Raw genomic sequence first — 16,956 nt, 5'->3', positions numbered from 1 at the left:
AAATGCGTAATAAACGATTAATATCAAAATTACCTGTATTATGGTGCACATTTTGTTGATGCCCACGCCTTTGATTGCGCCTTGGTGGAGAAGGACTAGATGGAGAATCTAAAGGGTCCGAAGGATCAAAAGCTGGTGCTAACCGACGCGGGCTGTCGGCCGGCGGGCGGGGGGGTGGCTTAATCAACCGGGTCGTGGGAATGGGGTGCACCCTGGTCAGCAGTAACAACGTTCTTGCGGGCAGGCCTAGTATTATGTTGGACTGGAATATAATTTGTAGCCCCGAAAGTATCATGAGGTCTTCCATGGCCTCGCACATAGAAGCCCAAGGAGCATTAGTTAGCCCAGCCCGTGAATTAGGCAAATAGGATCGTCTCTTTGGCCGATCGAAATTCTGCTGGAGAAGATGACCAGGAGTAATAGAAGCATCAATATGCCTTTGACCACGGCCAAGGCCTGACAGATTTCGACGATAGCTTATGCGATTTGCATCGAGATCTGCATCATAATAAATTTCGGGAGCAAAATCTTTATGCTGAAAAGTTTGATCAATATGGGGAACTCGAATTGTGTGATTGCGTTTGCGATCTTGACTCGGGAAGGCCAAATCAGCACGAGGAAATCGACCCCGATCAGTGGGATTCAAAATCGGACCACTTCCATCAACAATAGGTCGTCCCAATCGACGAATTGGAGAAGATCGTGATTTAGTGCTTGAAGCTACAAGCGATTCTTTATCGCTTTCAATGGAAGATGGATGTAGAGAAGTTCTGCGCGAGGGTGCATGATTGCGGCGTCGATTCGATTGAGTATTTTGGGCTGCAACAACTAACTCAACTTCAGAACCAGAGTGGTGGGAATCTTGGTCATCGCCCACCCATCGCCCATGGGTCCCACAACGTCAATGGTGTGTTTGGGTTGAAAGTCAGGTACGAGCTTCATCAAAATCTCTTTTATGTCACGCAAATCAGTCGAATTTGCTTGCAATTCTTTCTCAACACGAACCAATCTTGTATTCACTGTTGGTGGTCGTCCGCGTCCTCTTCGTTGAGTGGCCATGACGAGCAAATCAGAAAAAAACCTAAAAATCTGATACCAATTTGATGTATCTTTGTCGTGGAAGCAAGAACAATAGATACACAATGTATAAAGATACCCAAAACTAGGGTTTAATGAATAAAAACAAATTCTTTTAATTCAATAATAATAATCAAGTCTCAAAATCTTAAGGTTTACATCTGCTTATATAGAGAACTAGTTAACAAATCCTAATCATAATAGAACTTGAGAAACTAAAATAGAAGCTAGTCTAATTCTAATTAACTAAGGATTTAAAATAGAAGTAGAATAAAAGATAAACTCTAGCTGTAGCATTATGCATGTGCTGTGCACATGATAATCTATTGCGTCCTCGCATCAATTTCATTCGATATATACCATGAACCTAAAGCCTTACAAGTGCAAAGTCCTAATTAACTACCCTTAGCATATGGCTATATTTTAATAATATGGTCAATAAAGAAGGAAAATTGTGAATAGGTGATTGGTCGCTATTTAGGAGTTATCTTTTATCTTTTAGGAGTGATCTCTTAGGCAGAACTCATCAAAGAGTGAACTGTGCTTCATCTTCCATGTATCAGTTATTTGTTTATTAGATACCATTGCAAACCACCCCTAATGGTCGAATGAATGTTCAACTCTCTTTATGTGCATATTGCGTACATCCTAGTTGGATAGGTCTTGATGTATCATTCAATCCGACTCGCCATTCCACTGTGGAACCCTTCCCCCCGCCAGCCCTGTGAAATTGCAAAAATACTTCTTTTGGAAAATACCTGATAGGATATTTTCTTTCTTTTATATAATGCTTGGAGTGTAGATCTTAGGAACAAAAATGCTTGAACTTCACGGTTCCTGTCTATGCAACTGAATCAGTAAGTATTTGCTCCTTGTTAAAAGTATCCTTAAGATTTACTTAAGATACAAGGAGTTCACATAACTCTGGCTTTTGAAGACAAGAAAATGATCCCTGGCTATGGTTTCATCATGTCATGGACTCATAGTAACTTCGTCATTCGAGGAATTCGTATGTAAGAAATAAATATGTACATGGAGGTATCATTTAGTAATTAGATCACCATTAAATTAGTAATACCTGATTCAGTTAATATTAATAATTCAAAATGTGCAAATGATTGACAATTTTACTTGGAACAAACTTGACAATTTTACTCTCAAGCAAAACATCTTATTCTCCTTTCTGATGATGCAAAGGTTAGTGAACTGATCACGGATTGGCACTGGAATGATTTAGTTCTTAATTTACCTTATGGTGAGCTGAAAAATCTCATTATGAGTGTTGTGATTAATGATTTGGTGGTATGGACTGAAACTTCAACTGGTTTATTTTCCACTAAATCTGCCTACATGAGTCTTAAAAAGATAAGAGAGAAAGTTAAATGGTACAAACTTGTATGGGGAAGTTTGCCATTCCAAAACACTCTTTTATTACTTGACAATTGTTTAGGCTCTGTTTGGCTACAAGAGATATTGTATTACTTAATTATGATTAGGTGATACAAGTCATGAGATGAACTACTTGTGCATCTGCCCCTTATCCTGTCACATGTTTTACTTGACTACTGTTTGGTTGACATTCACACCTATATACTCATTTTTAATATCATACAAAAGAAAAACTACAAAAAAAAATCATAAACAAAATTTGCAAATAAAAACTTAAAAATAAATAAAAACTCATAAACAAATAAAAGAAAAAAGCTATAATTAAATATTGAATACATAAGTACCTAATTGATTTATACAAAAAACATCTCCAAAAAAAGAAAAATCCCAATTTGATGAATAATGTGAAGATTTAAACACCACTTTTTGGGGGGAAAAAAATTGTTTTAATGTGAGAAAATAAATAAGATGGATAGAAAGAAAATACATAAGGTTTATGGTTCCATTACTAGGATTCCCATAAAGGAGAGAGAGAGAGAGAGAGAGAGAGGGGGTGAGAAAGAGAGAGTTTTTTTTTTTTATTATTATTTTCTCTCTCATGGATTGAAAACACGTTTTAGCGAATTTGGGCTTTTCCTTTGGATTTGCTTATCCACACTTTTGTGTTCCCGCAATTCAAGGGGTTTACTAGAGTATCCACGTTTTAGGCAGACCAAATACCTATACAAGGTAAACATGACTGCCACGTCACCAATTCCTGAATATGGACTCTCTATTCACACTGCCAAACAGAGCCTTAGTGGTTGTCTATCCACTCAAGACAGGCTTATAAAGAGGAATATTTTACATCACTCAGAGTGTTGCTTCTGTAATAATGACAGAGAGAATTCTCATCATTTATTCTTTGGCTGTCAGTTTACTAAAACCATTTGGTCTGAAGTCAAGAGGCATATGGGATTGGATCCTTTTGTTAAGGAATCTAATCATGAATGGTACACTCTTATGAGAAGGACCAGGCTCTACTACTGATTCTGAAATTCTAAGAGCTATGATAAATGTAATTGTTTATGCTATATGGAATGAGAGGAATTGTAGGAGATTCAAGCACAAGAGTCACACCACCTTGCAAGTTACAAATGACATTCTGAGAAAGATGAAGTTATATCTTCAGAAGGTTGTAAAAGTGGCCTCTGACAATTCTGCTGCTAGGTCCTTTCTGCAGCATCTTGGTGTTCAAACACGTATGAAGCCACAACTGTTGTAGCAATGCATATGGAATAAGCTTTTACCACCTGCTGCGATGTTAAACTCTGATGGTACTTTGTCACCAGATAAATAAGGATTTGGAGTTATAATTAGAGATGAAAAATGAGTAGTTTTATTGGTCTACAGAGGAAGTTCTATTCAAAGATCTATACTGTTTCAAGAGCTTAAAGGAATTGCTGAAGGTCTGAAGGCATCTCTGATGATTGGCATTCGGCATTTGATGGTAAACTCTGACTCTTTGCGTGCAGTGCAGATAGTTAATGGAAAAGAAGCTATTCCATGGTACTGTAGGAATATTATGCAGGCTATTGATATTCACAAAAGAGACTTTGACTCTATTGTGGTTCAGCATGTTTTCAGGGAGGGAAACAAAGCTGCTGATTATCTGGTCAAATTAGTAGATATGAGTTCCGTAGGAATTTTGTACTATATAGGTCCTCTAGAGGATGCTTTGCATGTAATAGTGGAAAATGATGCAAAAGGAACTGTTTTTAACATATTAAAATGAATGCAGGTTGGGGTCTGCCATAACCCATAACAGTTTCAAAAAAAAAAAAAACTTGTGGGTTCAAGTTCATCGTACCTACCCAAAAATGGAAAAAAGATTATAGTTTGTCTGACACGAAAACAGTAGTTAATATTAAATCATTAATTGGAGTGTCTATATGTGTTTGATACATGTTATTGAAGCAGCTCTAGTTTTCCTAGGCATGTTTGATGGTTTCGATTTTGGCCTTTTCTTTTCTTATCATATTATATGTTTGTTGAATCCAAAACTATCCCTCGCATGTGATACCTTGAGAAATTGCTATGAAGCTTTTGCTTTGTATTCCTTTGGAAGCTATTTGGTATAGCACATTATCATTTTTTTGCTTTGCTAGATGCAATGCTCGACTTCTGTCTTGATGTTCAGGCGTTAGTGGGGGATACAAGTATTCTTTTAAAGTCAATATTGCCGCTAATCAGTGGAATTGGTTCCCCCGATCACAACGAAAATGACTACCCAAATCTTCACTCTTTCTCCATTGCTCTTTCTAGAGTCATCACTTCCCCAAGGCTTCAACCAACTCACTGCAATTCAAACATTAGACTTTTATATTTGTGAATTCCTTGATTTCATGCAAGAGGATTTAAGGCATCTCCCCAAGCTTGAACTACTGCAAATTCGTTATTGTCCAATTCTGGAAGAACGCTGCAGAAAAAGAGAAAGTTGGACCACCAATTCCCACGTTCCAAAGATCATTCTTGATGGGTGGGACTTCATCCCGATTGATCAGTAATCCAGTGACTTGTTCACCTGCAAAGAACAATCATACATCAACCCAACCCCAACAGGTAATTGATTTTATGATTTTCGAAATCCCTCATTTCTCCAAACACCAACCAACCCAATCCTCAAATCTCTCAGTACTTCAAAAAAATTCATGGCATGAGAGTAGTGCACAAATGTTTGTTTTAGATAAGATATGAATGGGTTGTTTTTTGGAAATGGTTTTTGGAAAATAAGATTAAGAGAAACAAGATTTGTTCAGTATTTTATCTACATTTCCGTTTATTCTTGGCCGTTTGGTGAATTTTTTTTGGAAAATAAGATAAAGAGAAAGAAATAATTTGGCGAGGATTTGTTTTTGGAATTTGTGTCAATAAAGCTTTGCATTTTATCTGTAGCTGCTTCCTCAGGAAAATGTGCAAACCTGTGAGTTTAAGTTCTTCTTTCTCATCCTCGTTGCTTTTTCAGCTGTGCAGTACACTCAAGATAGAGTCCTTGTTAAGATCAAGTCTGCAGGGGAGAAAACTGTAGGAGGTATTTTGCTTCCTTCCACAGCCCGATCAAAACCACAAGGAGGTGAGGTCGTTGCTGTTGGGGAGGGTAAGACTCTCGTGAAGAACAAGCTGGAAATTACTGTCAAGGTGATTTCATAGCCCTTTCCAATGCTCTGAACTGTTTGTTTGTGTATTGTTATTAATATTGTTTTTTCCCTTGTTGTCTAGACTGGAGCGCAAATTGTGTACTGGGACAGAACTCGAGTTTTATGGATCAACTCATCTTTTATTGAAGGAAGATGACATTGTGGGTATTCTTGAGATTGATGAAGTCAAATAAAACTGCTGGTGGCTTGTTCTTAACTGAGGTTAGCAAGGATAAACCTTCCATTGGAACTGTAAGTGGTCTTTGACATTGTGGGTTTTCAAATTGAATGATATTGGAAATCACGTGTAAATTGATAGCTATCTTGAGAAAATGTATGCTTGTTTGTCAAGTAAAATGTTATTGGTATTGTGCAAAGGATTGTGTAAATGTTTGTTTTAGATAAAATATGAATGGGTTTATTTTATTGCGTTTGTGATATATGGAATCATGAGTTAGTGTATAGTCACTATAACAGATTTTACCAAGTGTGTGGTAGTTATGTTTTGTGCATGTTTTAATGGCATTATTAAAGAGGGATCCCATTATTACTCTTCGAACTGATCAGTATTTGCATTGTTTCAATACAATTGTTTATCGGAAAGAAGTTCCTTTGGGATTTGCTTACAAGCCTGCGGAATGTTGTTTTTCGTAATCCTTTATTAATATACTACCAAATCGCCATATGAAGTTGTCTTTTTTATATATTGAACCTGCAAAACGAAAATGAGCTTTTACTGTTTTTGTTAATTCTATGAAAGAGCTGTGGTGAAGTGGAGATGGTGCATTTTGAAATTCTCTCTGACGCTGAAAATGTCTTTGTTTTAAAGCTGTAAGCCCTCTGTAAAGAGTGCTGTTTTGTTGTCTTGACTTTCTTCTTGATGAATTAGGTGTGAATGTGTGATATGTTTTGTGGAGGATGCGTGAGTTTATTGTTTCTTGTTATAAAAGTATCAAATGAAGAGTTCTACATTTCTTAATTAATTTCATCTAGCATTTTATCGCACCCCCAGATTTTGGTAGACTTATAACTAGTATTTTATCTACATTTCTTTTTATTCTTGGCCATTTGGTTGAATGCCAATGGTTTTTGGAAAATAAGTTTAAGAGAAATAAATGATTTGTTCAGGCATTTTTACAACTTTATCCCATGTCAGGCACACTCTTGCTGTCTTGCATAGAAAATTAATGGCATGCATTTTATCTGTAGTTGGTTCCTGAGGAAAATGTGCAAACCTGTAAGTTTAAGTTCTTCTTTCTCATTCGGTTACATTGCTCATCCTCATTGCTTTTTCAACTGTAAAGCCGTTGGGTGATAGTGTCCTTGTTAAGATCAAGTCTGCCGAGGTGAAAACTGTAGGAGGTATTTTGGTTCCTTCAACAGCCCAATCAAAACTACAGGGAGGTGAGGTTGTTGCTGTTGGGGAGGGTAAGACTCTCGGGAAGAACAAGCTGGAAATTAGTGTCAAGGTGATTTCATAGTCCATTCCAATGCTCTGAGTTGTTTGTTTGAGTATTCTTGTTAATACTGTTTTTTCCCTTGTTGCCTAGACTGGAACACAAATTTTGTACTCCAAATATGCTGGGACGGAACTCGAGTTTGATGGATCAACTCATCTTTTATCAAAGGACGATGACATTGTGGGTATTTTTGAGACTGATGAAGTCAAAGATCGCAAGCCTCTAAGTGATCGTGTTTTAATCAAGGTCAGATAAATTCATCCTATGTATATTGTAACTATTGTTATTAATCCAGTGATCTAAGAGTCCATAACTAGTGGAACTTAAGAAAAAAGGTACTGTTTTTTAAGGTTCCCCAGGTTTGATCTATATAAGCAATTTCAATATTTCATTAATGCTAAACACGTGTATTAAAACGATATATTAATTATTTAATTTGATATTCACTTTTATTTGGATTACATTCTTTTAGGTTGTGGAGGCAGAGCAGAAAACTGCTGGCGGCTTGTTCTTAACTGAGGCTAGCAAGGATAAGCCTTCCATTGGAAGTGTAGGTATGTCTTTGATTGCGTCTTTAAGAACCAATGGTGTCTTTGATTGTAAGTGGTTCTTAACAAAAGGCATACCTACACTCGCCAGCTACTATCATTGCTGGAAGTTTCATACTGGTTGCGTTGGTTCTCTCCATTTTTCCGATTTTCCAGCATCTCCGATCCTACACCAACCCCGCGGTTAGTTTTCTATCAATATGTTGATTGCGAATGTACAGTTATGTTGCGTTGTTTCCATAGTTTGAAGATATGTGTGAAATGTTTTCTATTAAAATGTGATTGCAATCCATAATTATTACATTCTATATATGCCATGAACCTAAAGCCTACAAGTGCAAAGTCCTAATTAACTACCCTTAGTATATGACTATATTTTAATAATATGGTCAATAAAGAAGGAAAATTATGAATAGGTGATTGGTCGCTATTTAGGGGTTATCTTTTATCTTTTAGGAGTGATCTCTTAGGCAGAACTCATCAAAGAGTGGACTGTGCTTCTGCTTCCATGTATCAGTTATTTGTTTATCAGATTCCATTGCAAACCCCAAATGGCCGAATGAATGTTCAACTCTCTTTTTGTGCATATTACATATCCTAGTTCATAGTTTTGTGCTACGTTTTATTCAAAGAACTCAGAAAGTTCTCTTTCAAGCTCATTTTCTTTCTCGCTCTCTCTGTAAGTTTATTGTACTTTTCATTTTGCCAATAAAAGTATAAAGTTTATTGTAGTATGCATGTGAAGTAATTATATATAGATTTTTGATATGAGAACGGATTAGTAGATCACTATTCTCTAAACCTAGCTTTAATTTGGAATATAAAATAAATTGATATTTAGTTACGAACTAAAAATATTTTCCTAAGTTCTCTTTTCACTGTAATGATTAATTGGTAAGCAATATATAGAATGACTCTGCTTAATCTAATTAGAATGTTCTTTTATACGGGATATAACAGCCACCATTCAAAAGGGGTCCCAACAATGTTTTTCTATTGATCCCTCTTATACTAATTGAGTTGATTTATTTAGCACCGTGCCTCCATTGACTGAAAAAGTAAGAGGTGAGGATTTGGATACATCAGTCCATTCATGGTCCATACCTGCTGTGCAATTGTCTACCAACAAAATCTCAAACTGTCACTCTATAATAAGTAGCTATGAACTTGCCCAAAAAAATATGAAGTTGTATGGATTCTTAATTACATATGGAAATCAGAAATTTCAAATTTATATAGTCTACAATTTTCCCTTGAGGGGAGTTGATGTATTTAATCTCTTTTGTAGTTGTGATTTTCACATCTCTCTTCTATTTAGTGGATATCAAATCTTGCTACTTAATCATAACCAAATTTCCAGCATTTAGAAATTTTGGTTACGGAAATGGTGCTGCTATGCATGGCACTATGGCTAATCTATATTACATATTGAAAGTTGAATGGGTTGTCATAACATGTCTTAGTCTAATATCATATATTCTGATGTGATGATGTATCTTAAGTATGACGTTAAGCAATTTTGTAACCTTTGTCTCCTCTTTTTTTTTTTGTCTTCCTCTTTTACTTTGCTGTGGTATTTAGTTTATTAGTTTTCTCATTCATAAACTGTTGTTCGGGTGTTTTAGGTTCATTTCGAGGAATTTGTTGTTTGTGAAGGATCATATTCGAGCACTTTTGGACTTATGGATAGTTAGTAAACAAAGATGTTGTGTGTGGGTCTACTAATGAGGTTGTCTTTCAAGAGTTTGGATTGAGCTACCCACATCCCAAATTACCCAATGCTCACTATCACTACCAAATCAGAACAAATTATAAAAGGTATGTACCATAATTAGAAACACTTTGTAATCCACTTAGATAACTATTTCAGTTTATGTATTCTTTTGCTTCAACTTTCTAATCCAATCTCATGACAACAAAACTTTATTTGTAGGTAACTATTTATTATCTTGAACAATGAAGAAAGCACTTGAACAACAAACCCCACTCCACTTTCTTTTCTGCTACTGCAAATGTCGCAGATGATTGGAAATCTGACGGCAAGTGATCCCCACATTTGGACGTCACTGAACACAGGAGCTTCAACACTAAGCTTTGCTGGCTCAATGCTCATAGTTTTGTGCTATGTTTTGTTTAAAGAACTCAAGAAAGTTCTCATTCAAGCTCGTTTTCTTTCTCGCTCTCACTGTAAGTTTCTCCACTTTTCAATTTTGCCAATAAAAGTGAAACGTTTATTGTAGTATGCGTGTGATAAATTATGTACAGATTTTGAAATGAGAACGAACTAGCAGTTCACTATTCTCTAACCCTAACTTTAAGTTTGAAATATGAAATAAATTCATATTTAGTTAAATTTATATATTGCTTATGTATGAATCTTCTGATACTCTATCTTTTTTACTGGTGATCTATCTTTTCTGATGATAAAATTTATTTTCCGCGCAGTTTCTTAAACATAGTTGGGTACGCTTCTTCGTGCCTATTCTTATTCTTCTATCTTAATGTCAATGTAGTTCAATCGCTTTGTTTTGATTAGTTGGTGCTCTTGTAAATGTCCTATTTATCGCTGCATTCTGATACATTTGACCTGTACTCGTTTTCTTTGCTGTCGCAGGGATTCTTCTGCTATGCTCAGGGATATAGCACACATTTCTTTTGTGTGGCTTCTTTGCTTTGGACTACAACAATTGCATTCACTCTTCATCGTATTGTCGTTAGACATAAAACTGATGTTGAAAATATGGAGCCACTGTTTCACTTGTATGTTTGGGGTATATGTATTTCTTATCGTTAATCTATTATCATCGCCAACTACACTTGCTTTTGCTATATATACTTCTTTTTTTCTGATTAATTCTTGATTAGAGGTGAGTCAGATTTGCTCTATCTATTTTAACACAGTGTCAGTTGCTAATATTGAGTCTGTTTTTCTGTTACCCTCTGAATATATCTCTCTCATTCTCCAAAGTTTCCCTTTACTGTGAAACTGTTCTTTATGCTTGCCAACTCTTAGTTGCAGTATGTCTGTTAATTTTATCAGGAACTTCACTTGTGACTGTCATACGTTCAATAGGTAATGATCCTAGACGTGTAGGTGTGTGGTGCTGGTCAGAAACAAGGCCCAAAATATCGGTGATATATCTGATATATATCACCGATATATATTGTTTGTTTGGTATACCAACATGGTTTTATTCGATATATTTCAACCGAATATTAATTTTTTTTTTCAAGAAATTGGGCTATAGAGTCTCATTTAAAAAAAAAAACAACTCAAAAGCCCCATCCATAATTGTTTTGGGTTTTAATACCCCTCCATTGTTTTTATCCGCGCAAGTGTTTTTTTATAGAAAATCTTTAGAATCTAAGCTTTTGACTCAAGACTAGGTGCCACCTGTTATTTTTTAATATAAATTATTCTCTTTTTCACCCTTCCAAGATAACTACTTGTTGATAAGATAACTACCATAATAAAATTGAATAAGATAACTACTTTTAGATAAGATAACTACTAGAACAAAAAGAGTAGATTTTGGGTTTGAATAAAATTTAGCAAAAAGTACCGTGTATTGCTCCAAAAGTTAAATTTGACACTACCTGTTTTCATCGGAATATGGACGTTATAAACTTATACATTTTAAAATGCAGATGCACCACGTTATAAACTTATATATTTTAAAATGCAGATGCACCACGTTATAAACTTATACATTTTAAAATGTATATACACCACGCATTTTAAAATGCAGATACAAAATGCATTTGATTATTTATTTTGTGGGTTTGATTAACTACTATTAAATGAAACGGATTGGTTTAGGGTTTAATGTTTATAAATTTAGGATATAGGGATTAGGGTTTAGTGTCTTAAGGTTTAGGCTTTAGGCTTAGGGTCTAGTTTATAAGGGTTAGGGTTTAGTGTCTTAAGGTTTAGGGTTTAGGCTTAGGGTCTAGTTTATAATGATTTTGGGTTTAGTGTCTAGTGGTTTGGAGTTTAGACTTAACGACTAGTATCAAATGCCTCAACAAAATATTGGAGGCATAATATTTTTAGTTTTTTCATTACCGAAAAGCTAGTAATGTGAGAGGGTGTACTTTCACATATAGCATCCGGGCCACTATATATAGGCATAGTATCTTGGTGTATTGCAAAGAAAGAAGATCTTGTCAAGGGCTCTCATTCCTCGCAAGACTCATACACTCTGATACACCCTAGATGTCCTCTTTTCATTATATGCATTTTTAAATGTGAAGGCAGGTAGTTATAAGTGAATTTTTTGTGTGAAATTCAATTTTTCGTTTTGTATCCCACTATGTTACTTGGTAGATAGTCGGTTATGTTTGTTTCCAAGTGACGATATTTTCGTCTATTCCTGGTAAAGTTGGATAACTGGTGGTTAGTTCCATATTCTAGTCAAATTGGGGTATTAAATTCTAAACAAATTTAAGAGGAGTCTTAGGACTACTAAATATTTATAACTAACTCCTCTAGACTAATTTTCTGATTTTTTTTCCCCAATATATATCGTAATTTCCAATATAACGATATATATCAACTGATATATACAATATATCCGATATAAATTGTTGACTTTGACTGATATTGTTGATTTTGACTAAATATTGTTGACTTTGACTAATATATTGATGATTTTTCCGATATAATCGACAATATTTCTGATATAATCAACTATATTTCTGATATATCGACATACAAAATAAAATTTTGACTGGTCAACAAAAAAATAAATATCTATGATATTTTCAATATATGTGATATATATCAGTTTTTGAGTACATCGAAATATTAACCCGAATTTGATATTTTGGGCTTCGGTCAGAAACAGGACGTACAGGAAAAATATGTATGGAGTTCTGTAACTGCTTACATCCCTTACACCCTGTCTACACTTAGGTTGAAAGATTACAACATCTTGGCGATAAATCAGAGAGTCCATATCCAGAATTGCAATATCAATTTGGTTGGCTGTGAATTAAATACGAAACACTAATTAAGAAGTCTTCTTTAAAATCCTTTTTAAAGAATGAAAATATAGAGATGTACCATTGAAGGGAAGCACAGAGATGAAAATATAAAATCTGGGTTCAAAAGAACAAGTTCCCTCAAAACATTGGACATTAATATATGCACCTAGAACAAAGCTATCAAGATATCGATCTATACAGATCTACCGTTGTAGCTGAAAGGAGGGGCAATTCACACTAATTGCATACACGTTAACAAGAAAAAAAAAAAAAAAAAAAAGCAAAATTAAAAAACTGCGTAGAGGACTAGAACGAAAGTACACGAAAAGAGAGAGAAAACATTTTGACAGCCACAATGCATAAGAGAAACGAGCTTACGTATATATAGAGACGGAACAGTCAAAACCCTAATAGGGTTCCTCTAATTGTTTGTTTTAGAACGGCCTCCGTATTTATGTCAGCAGTCCTTTTCTGTTGACTCGGCGATATTTAGATTCCTTTTGTGCTTTGACTTTGACTTCTGTCAATTTTGATTGGCCAAATTACAAGACTGTTGAGTGGCCCTCAGTCAGATACACAAGCACCAGTATACAATCAGTGTTACAAGGCCATTGTGGCATTCCTAACTCTGTAGAAGCCAGAAACTGACGGAATGTAAAATCTGCTTTTGAGAATACAAGAAAGAAAAATAACAAGACTCATGGTACAAGAAGATCTGGGCTAAATACATTCATCCTACATCATCTTGTTTGGCTTGGAAACTGATTCAGAAGGCGGTACCAACTGATGATAGAGTCGAAGAAATCTGGGCTTGGGCTGCCGGTACGTTTGAGTTGAGTTTAAATGAATTTAACTTTATGGCACTGCTGGGAACCTGAAAGAACAGAAGTACCATAATACAAGAGCTGTGGAATGCTGCTGTAGTGCACATCATGGTTCAAAATTGGAAAACTCGCAACAAGAACCACTTTGAAGACAATGCAATACACTTCGGCAACATCAAAAGAGAAGTTCTGAGGGGTATTAGAACTTCTAGCTAGCTCTCAAATGGAAGAATGCATAATGACACTTCTAATTAATTTAAGTAGACTTGAGGTAAAATGGAAACACTTTTCGCCGCCATTCATACATGATGTTCACTGGATGTTTGGATCCCTCCCATTGGTTGTGAGATAAAAATCAATACTAATGGCTTTGTTCTTGGTGTTCCTAGTAGAGGAGGTGCTGGATGTGTCTGACGGAACAACGAATTAGAAGTGGTGGGTGTAATAGCGATTAGTCTAGTCCAGGTTACTTGCTTTGAAGCTGAATGCATAGCAATTGTGCTTGCAGCTAAGAAGTCAGCAGAAATGAACTGGACAATCCACTATTTTTTTAGATGGGCAATCGAAGGTGGTAGACTTCTAATATTAGACAAATGTCTCAAATCTAAAACTCTTAGGCTTTTGAGTAGTGAAAACTTGATAATAAAAGGTATAACTAGCCATTTTGCCCCGCCCATGGCGGGGATTATTTATTTAACAAGTATGCAAACCATGCTTCGCATTGGTTTTGTTTTTTTTTTTTTTTTTTTTAAAGTCTTAAAGTTTTGAAACCCGTCCCTTGAGTTCGATAGTTAACATAATTTTTTTGGCTTCTAATTGTAATTGGTAATTGTAATTATGTAGGAAAAGCTTATCTATTTTTTTTTAATAGGGAATAATTATGTTATTTAAGTGACATTAGAAAGATTTTTCTAAATTATTAATAAAAGATAGCTTGTTCTAATATCAGCGAGGGAAATTGGAGATAATTATATAATTCAAGTGATATTAGGGAGGCTTTTCTAAATTATTAATAAATATAGGGTTTGTTCTAATTTTTGTGAGAGAGGTGTTTCGAAATTGAGCAACTATAGAGATTACAAATTGACTACTCGAAAGTGGAGAGAGGTTCCTAAATACCCGGCTATCATATAATAGAGATGTGCTGGTTGAAATTTAATTTTTTTTTTTCAGTCTTGAAACCCGTCCTTCCAGGTCGATAGTTAGCATGGTTTCTTTGGATTCTAAATTGTAAATGGTAATTGTAATTATATAAGAGAGACTTATTTATTTATTTTTTTTAAACAAAATGGGAGATGATTATGTTATTTAAGTGATATTAGGGAGGTTTTTTTTTAAAAAAAATTATCAATAATAAAATAGGAGTTGTTTTAATTTCAATGTGGGAAATGGAGGTAATTATTTAATTTAAGTGACATTAGAGAAGTGTTTCTAAATTATTAATAAACAAAAAGACCTTATTCAAATTATATTAATAAAAATAGGATTTACTCTAAATTTAGTGAGGGAGGTATTTCTAAATTAAGTAAATAAGGAGATTTAAATTTGCCTACTCGAGAGTTGAGGAGACTTCCGAATGACCGGGCTATCATATAGTGTAGAGATATTGAAAAAACCTGTTTATTATTTGTTTGTTTTATTGGAAGATATTTGGTTACTGAGATTCCAATAACTCATTCTTGTGATAATCGTTACAAACTGTTGAAAATATGAAATAATCCATGTTACAAAAACATAAGAATTTGGAGATCAAAGAATAAGGTCATTCAGCCATTCAGCCATTGATGCCTCTATGACTTTTATCATCTCGCCTCAACACTTGTTATTCAAACTAATAGCAGCAGCAAGTTTATCTTTTATATCTGCAGCAAGCAAGCTCACTTCTCCCTTTCTTTGGTTGTGCAATCGGTTATCCATTTGGAAGAGGGTGTTTCTCACCAGGATTTGAAACTTCTTGCAATCAAAGCATTCCCTTCTTGAAACAATTAAATCTGCAACTTCGTAGAGATCCCGCAAGGAGAAGTACACATCAACTCTACTCCATTCATATTGTGTTCCAACTCAATTGGTGAAGATCGCTCTCATAGGCGACAAAAAATAACTTTGTTTCCAAAGAGCCCTTACATGTTTTCGAGGAGCTCAAACAAATTTGTAGTTGCTTTGGTTGTAATGCCCTTGGAAGTATTACGGACACTCACGCTACTGAATGGCTATCATTGCAGCCGCATGACTATACAAAGGCATTGAAAGTAGTTATTGTACAGGAATAAAAGGTTGTTGTGAGCTTATTGTTCCTCATGCAAAAAGGTCACTTCACTTTTACACTTACAACTTGGACCAGAATAATGAAACAACTGTTTGTAGTTATGCTTTTGTAGTCGAAAAGGAAAGTTATGTTTTCAAACCATCAATGAAGCTTGAATGGGGGGGGGGGGGGGGAGTTATGAAGGGAGGAGGGCACTGTGGAGATGGCAAGAAGATTATGTGTGGAAACAACATCCAGCTACTGCATAGCATCAAGCATAAAGGCCGGCTATTTATGTAAATGTTTGACAGGCTCTCATGGATGTCAAGGTATTCAATTTAACAACCACCACTTGTACTTGCAACATAGATTTATATATTGTGAGGTTACTAATCCTAACAACGACCCACCAAGTTAAAATATAAAGAGAGCAAAAAATACGACTTTAACGATACCACAACTTTAAGCGACTATAACTTGCATAAACTAATACACTCTTAGAATTATTATGTATCGAAAATAGCCCCAATCTCGAACCTACATGGCATAACATGCTTGTGTCGAGACGGGTAACCGGGTTACCAACCACTGGTTATGACTATCATCTACATGGCATAACATGCTTGTGTCGACGGGTATAACATGGTCGCCACTTTAACCGGTTACTCCTTCACCAACACTCTCAACAACTCGTGCAAGCAAATATACTACAAATCATCCTCGACATTCAAATAGCGAGAAATGAACTGTTAGTCAACATAGCAAATAATACTTTCCCTATGACCTCGTGACCAAGAATACACGGAAGAGACCCCGAGGATCCCGCAAAACAAATGAAACTAAATCAATATGCGAAGTACAAAATATATACATTAGGAGCTATATGATTGAAAACGGTGATCTTCAGATCGAAAGTGAATCAGATTTTGTTCTCTGAAGTACATGCTTGTCAATTCCTCCTGTCATGAAAGTTTCCACATAGATCTATGCTTCTTAGGTGTTCTATTCTATTTATGTTTTGCCTATTAGGTTCTCCTTTAGGAATAAGAGTGCATTTGAAAAATGGGGAGTAGTCGCGACTCCCACAATGCCATACTATAAGAAAAAATCAATTGATATAACTTGGCCATGTGCAACTTAAACCAATAATTGCCCCATTTAGAAGTGTCTGTAATGATATTGTATGCAATGACCTCTTGACAAAGATAGACAATGTTGAACAATTCACCCATTGCACCCACTTATTAACAC

At 35.3% G+C, this 16,956-nt stretch overlaps 2 protein-coding genes and 1 long non-coding RNA gene across 29 annotated transcripts in view; 2 read left to right on the top strand and 1 right to left on the bottom strand.

The window, feature by feature from the left end:
- LOC147512432 (uncharacterized) overlaps positions 1-9,254 on the bottom strand; it is a 32,693-nt gene extending 23,439 nt beyond the window's left edge. Inside the window, exon 1 of the long non-coding RNA XR_015214943.1 lies at positions 8,755-9,254. This is a non-coding gene — a long non-coding RNA (uncharacterized LOC147512432). The remainder of the gene's footprint in view (positions 1-8,754) is intronic.
- The window catches only part of LOC147512431 (20 kDa chaperonin, chloroplastic-like), a 34,780-nt gene extending 24,244 nt beyond the window's left edge, over positions 1-10,536 (top strand). Inside the window, exons 1-9 of one of the 3 annotated variants that reach the window (XM_086595425.1) lie at positions 5,740-5,894; positions 6,799-6,879; positions 6,947-7,111; positions 7,193-7,348; positions 7,575-7,652; positions 7,742-7,833; positions 9,276-9,468; positions 9,584-10,113; positions 10,265-10,536. In XM_086595425.1, the coding sequence (XP_086451551.1) occupies positions 6,835-6,879; positions 6,947-7,111; positions 7,193-7,348; positions 7,575-7,652; positions 7,742-7,833; positions 9,276-9,375 (636 nt within the window). In that variant the 5' untranslated portion in view covers positions 5,740-5,894; positions 6,799-6,834 and the 3' untranslated portion in view covers positions 9,376-9,468; positions 9,584-10,113; positions 10,265-10,536. Of the gene's footprint in view, positions 1-5,739; positions 5,895-6,798; positions 6,880-6,946; positions 7,112-7,192; positions 7,349-7,574; positions 7,653-7,741; positions 7,834-9,275; positions 9,469-9,583; positions 10,114-10,264 lie in introns of those variants that run through there. The other 2 variants (XM_086595426.1, XR_015214938.1) reach the window with 2 other exon arrangements.
- LOC147512429 (disease resistance protein RGA2-like) overlaps positions 1-16,956 on the top strand; it is a 47,375-nt gene that overhangs the window by 9,235 nt on the left and 21,184 nt on the right. For 18 of the 25 annotated variants that reach the window (XM_086595418.1, XM_086595420.1, XM_086595417.1 and 15 more), the window contains exon 3: positions 4,614-5,067. The gene's annotated coding sequence lies outside the window, so the exon portion shown is untranslated. Of the gene's footprint in view, positions 1-3,675; positions 3,956-4,613; positions 5,068-5,470; positions 5,546-16,956 lie in introns of those variants that run through there. The other 7 variants (XM_086595414.1, XM_086595415.1, XM_086595422.1 and 4 more) reach the window with 7 other exon arrangements.

Source organism: Coptis chinensis, chromosome 3 (genome assembly GCF_015680905.1).
Source record: "Coptis chinensis isolate HL-2020 chromosome 3, ASM1568090v1, whole genome shotgun sequence".
Lineage (NCBI taxonomy): Eukaryota > Viridiplantae > Streptophyta > Magnoliopsida > Ranunculales > Ranunculaceae > Coptis > Coptis chinensis.
Note: the sequence above shows the minus strand (reverse complement) of the source record. Positions and strands in the feature narration are given on the sequence as shown.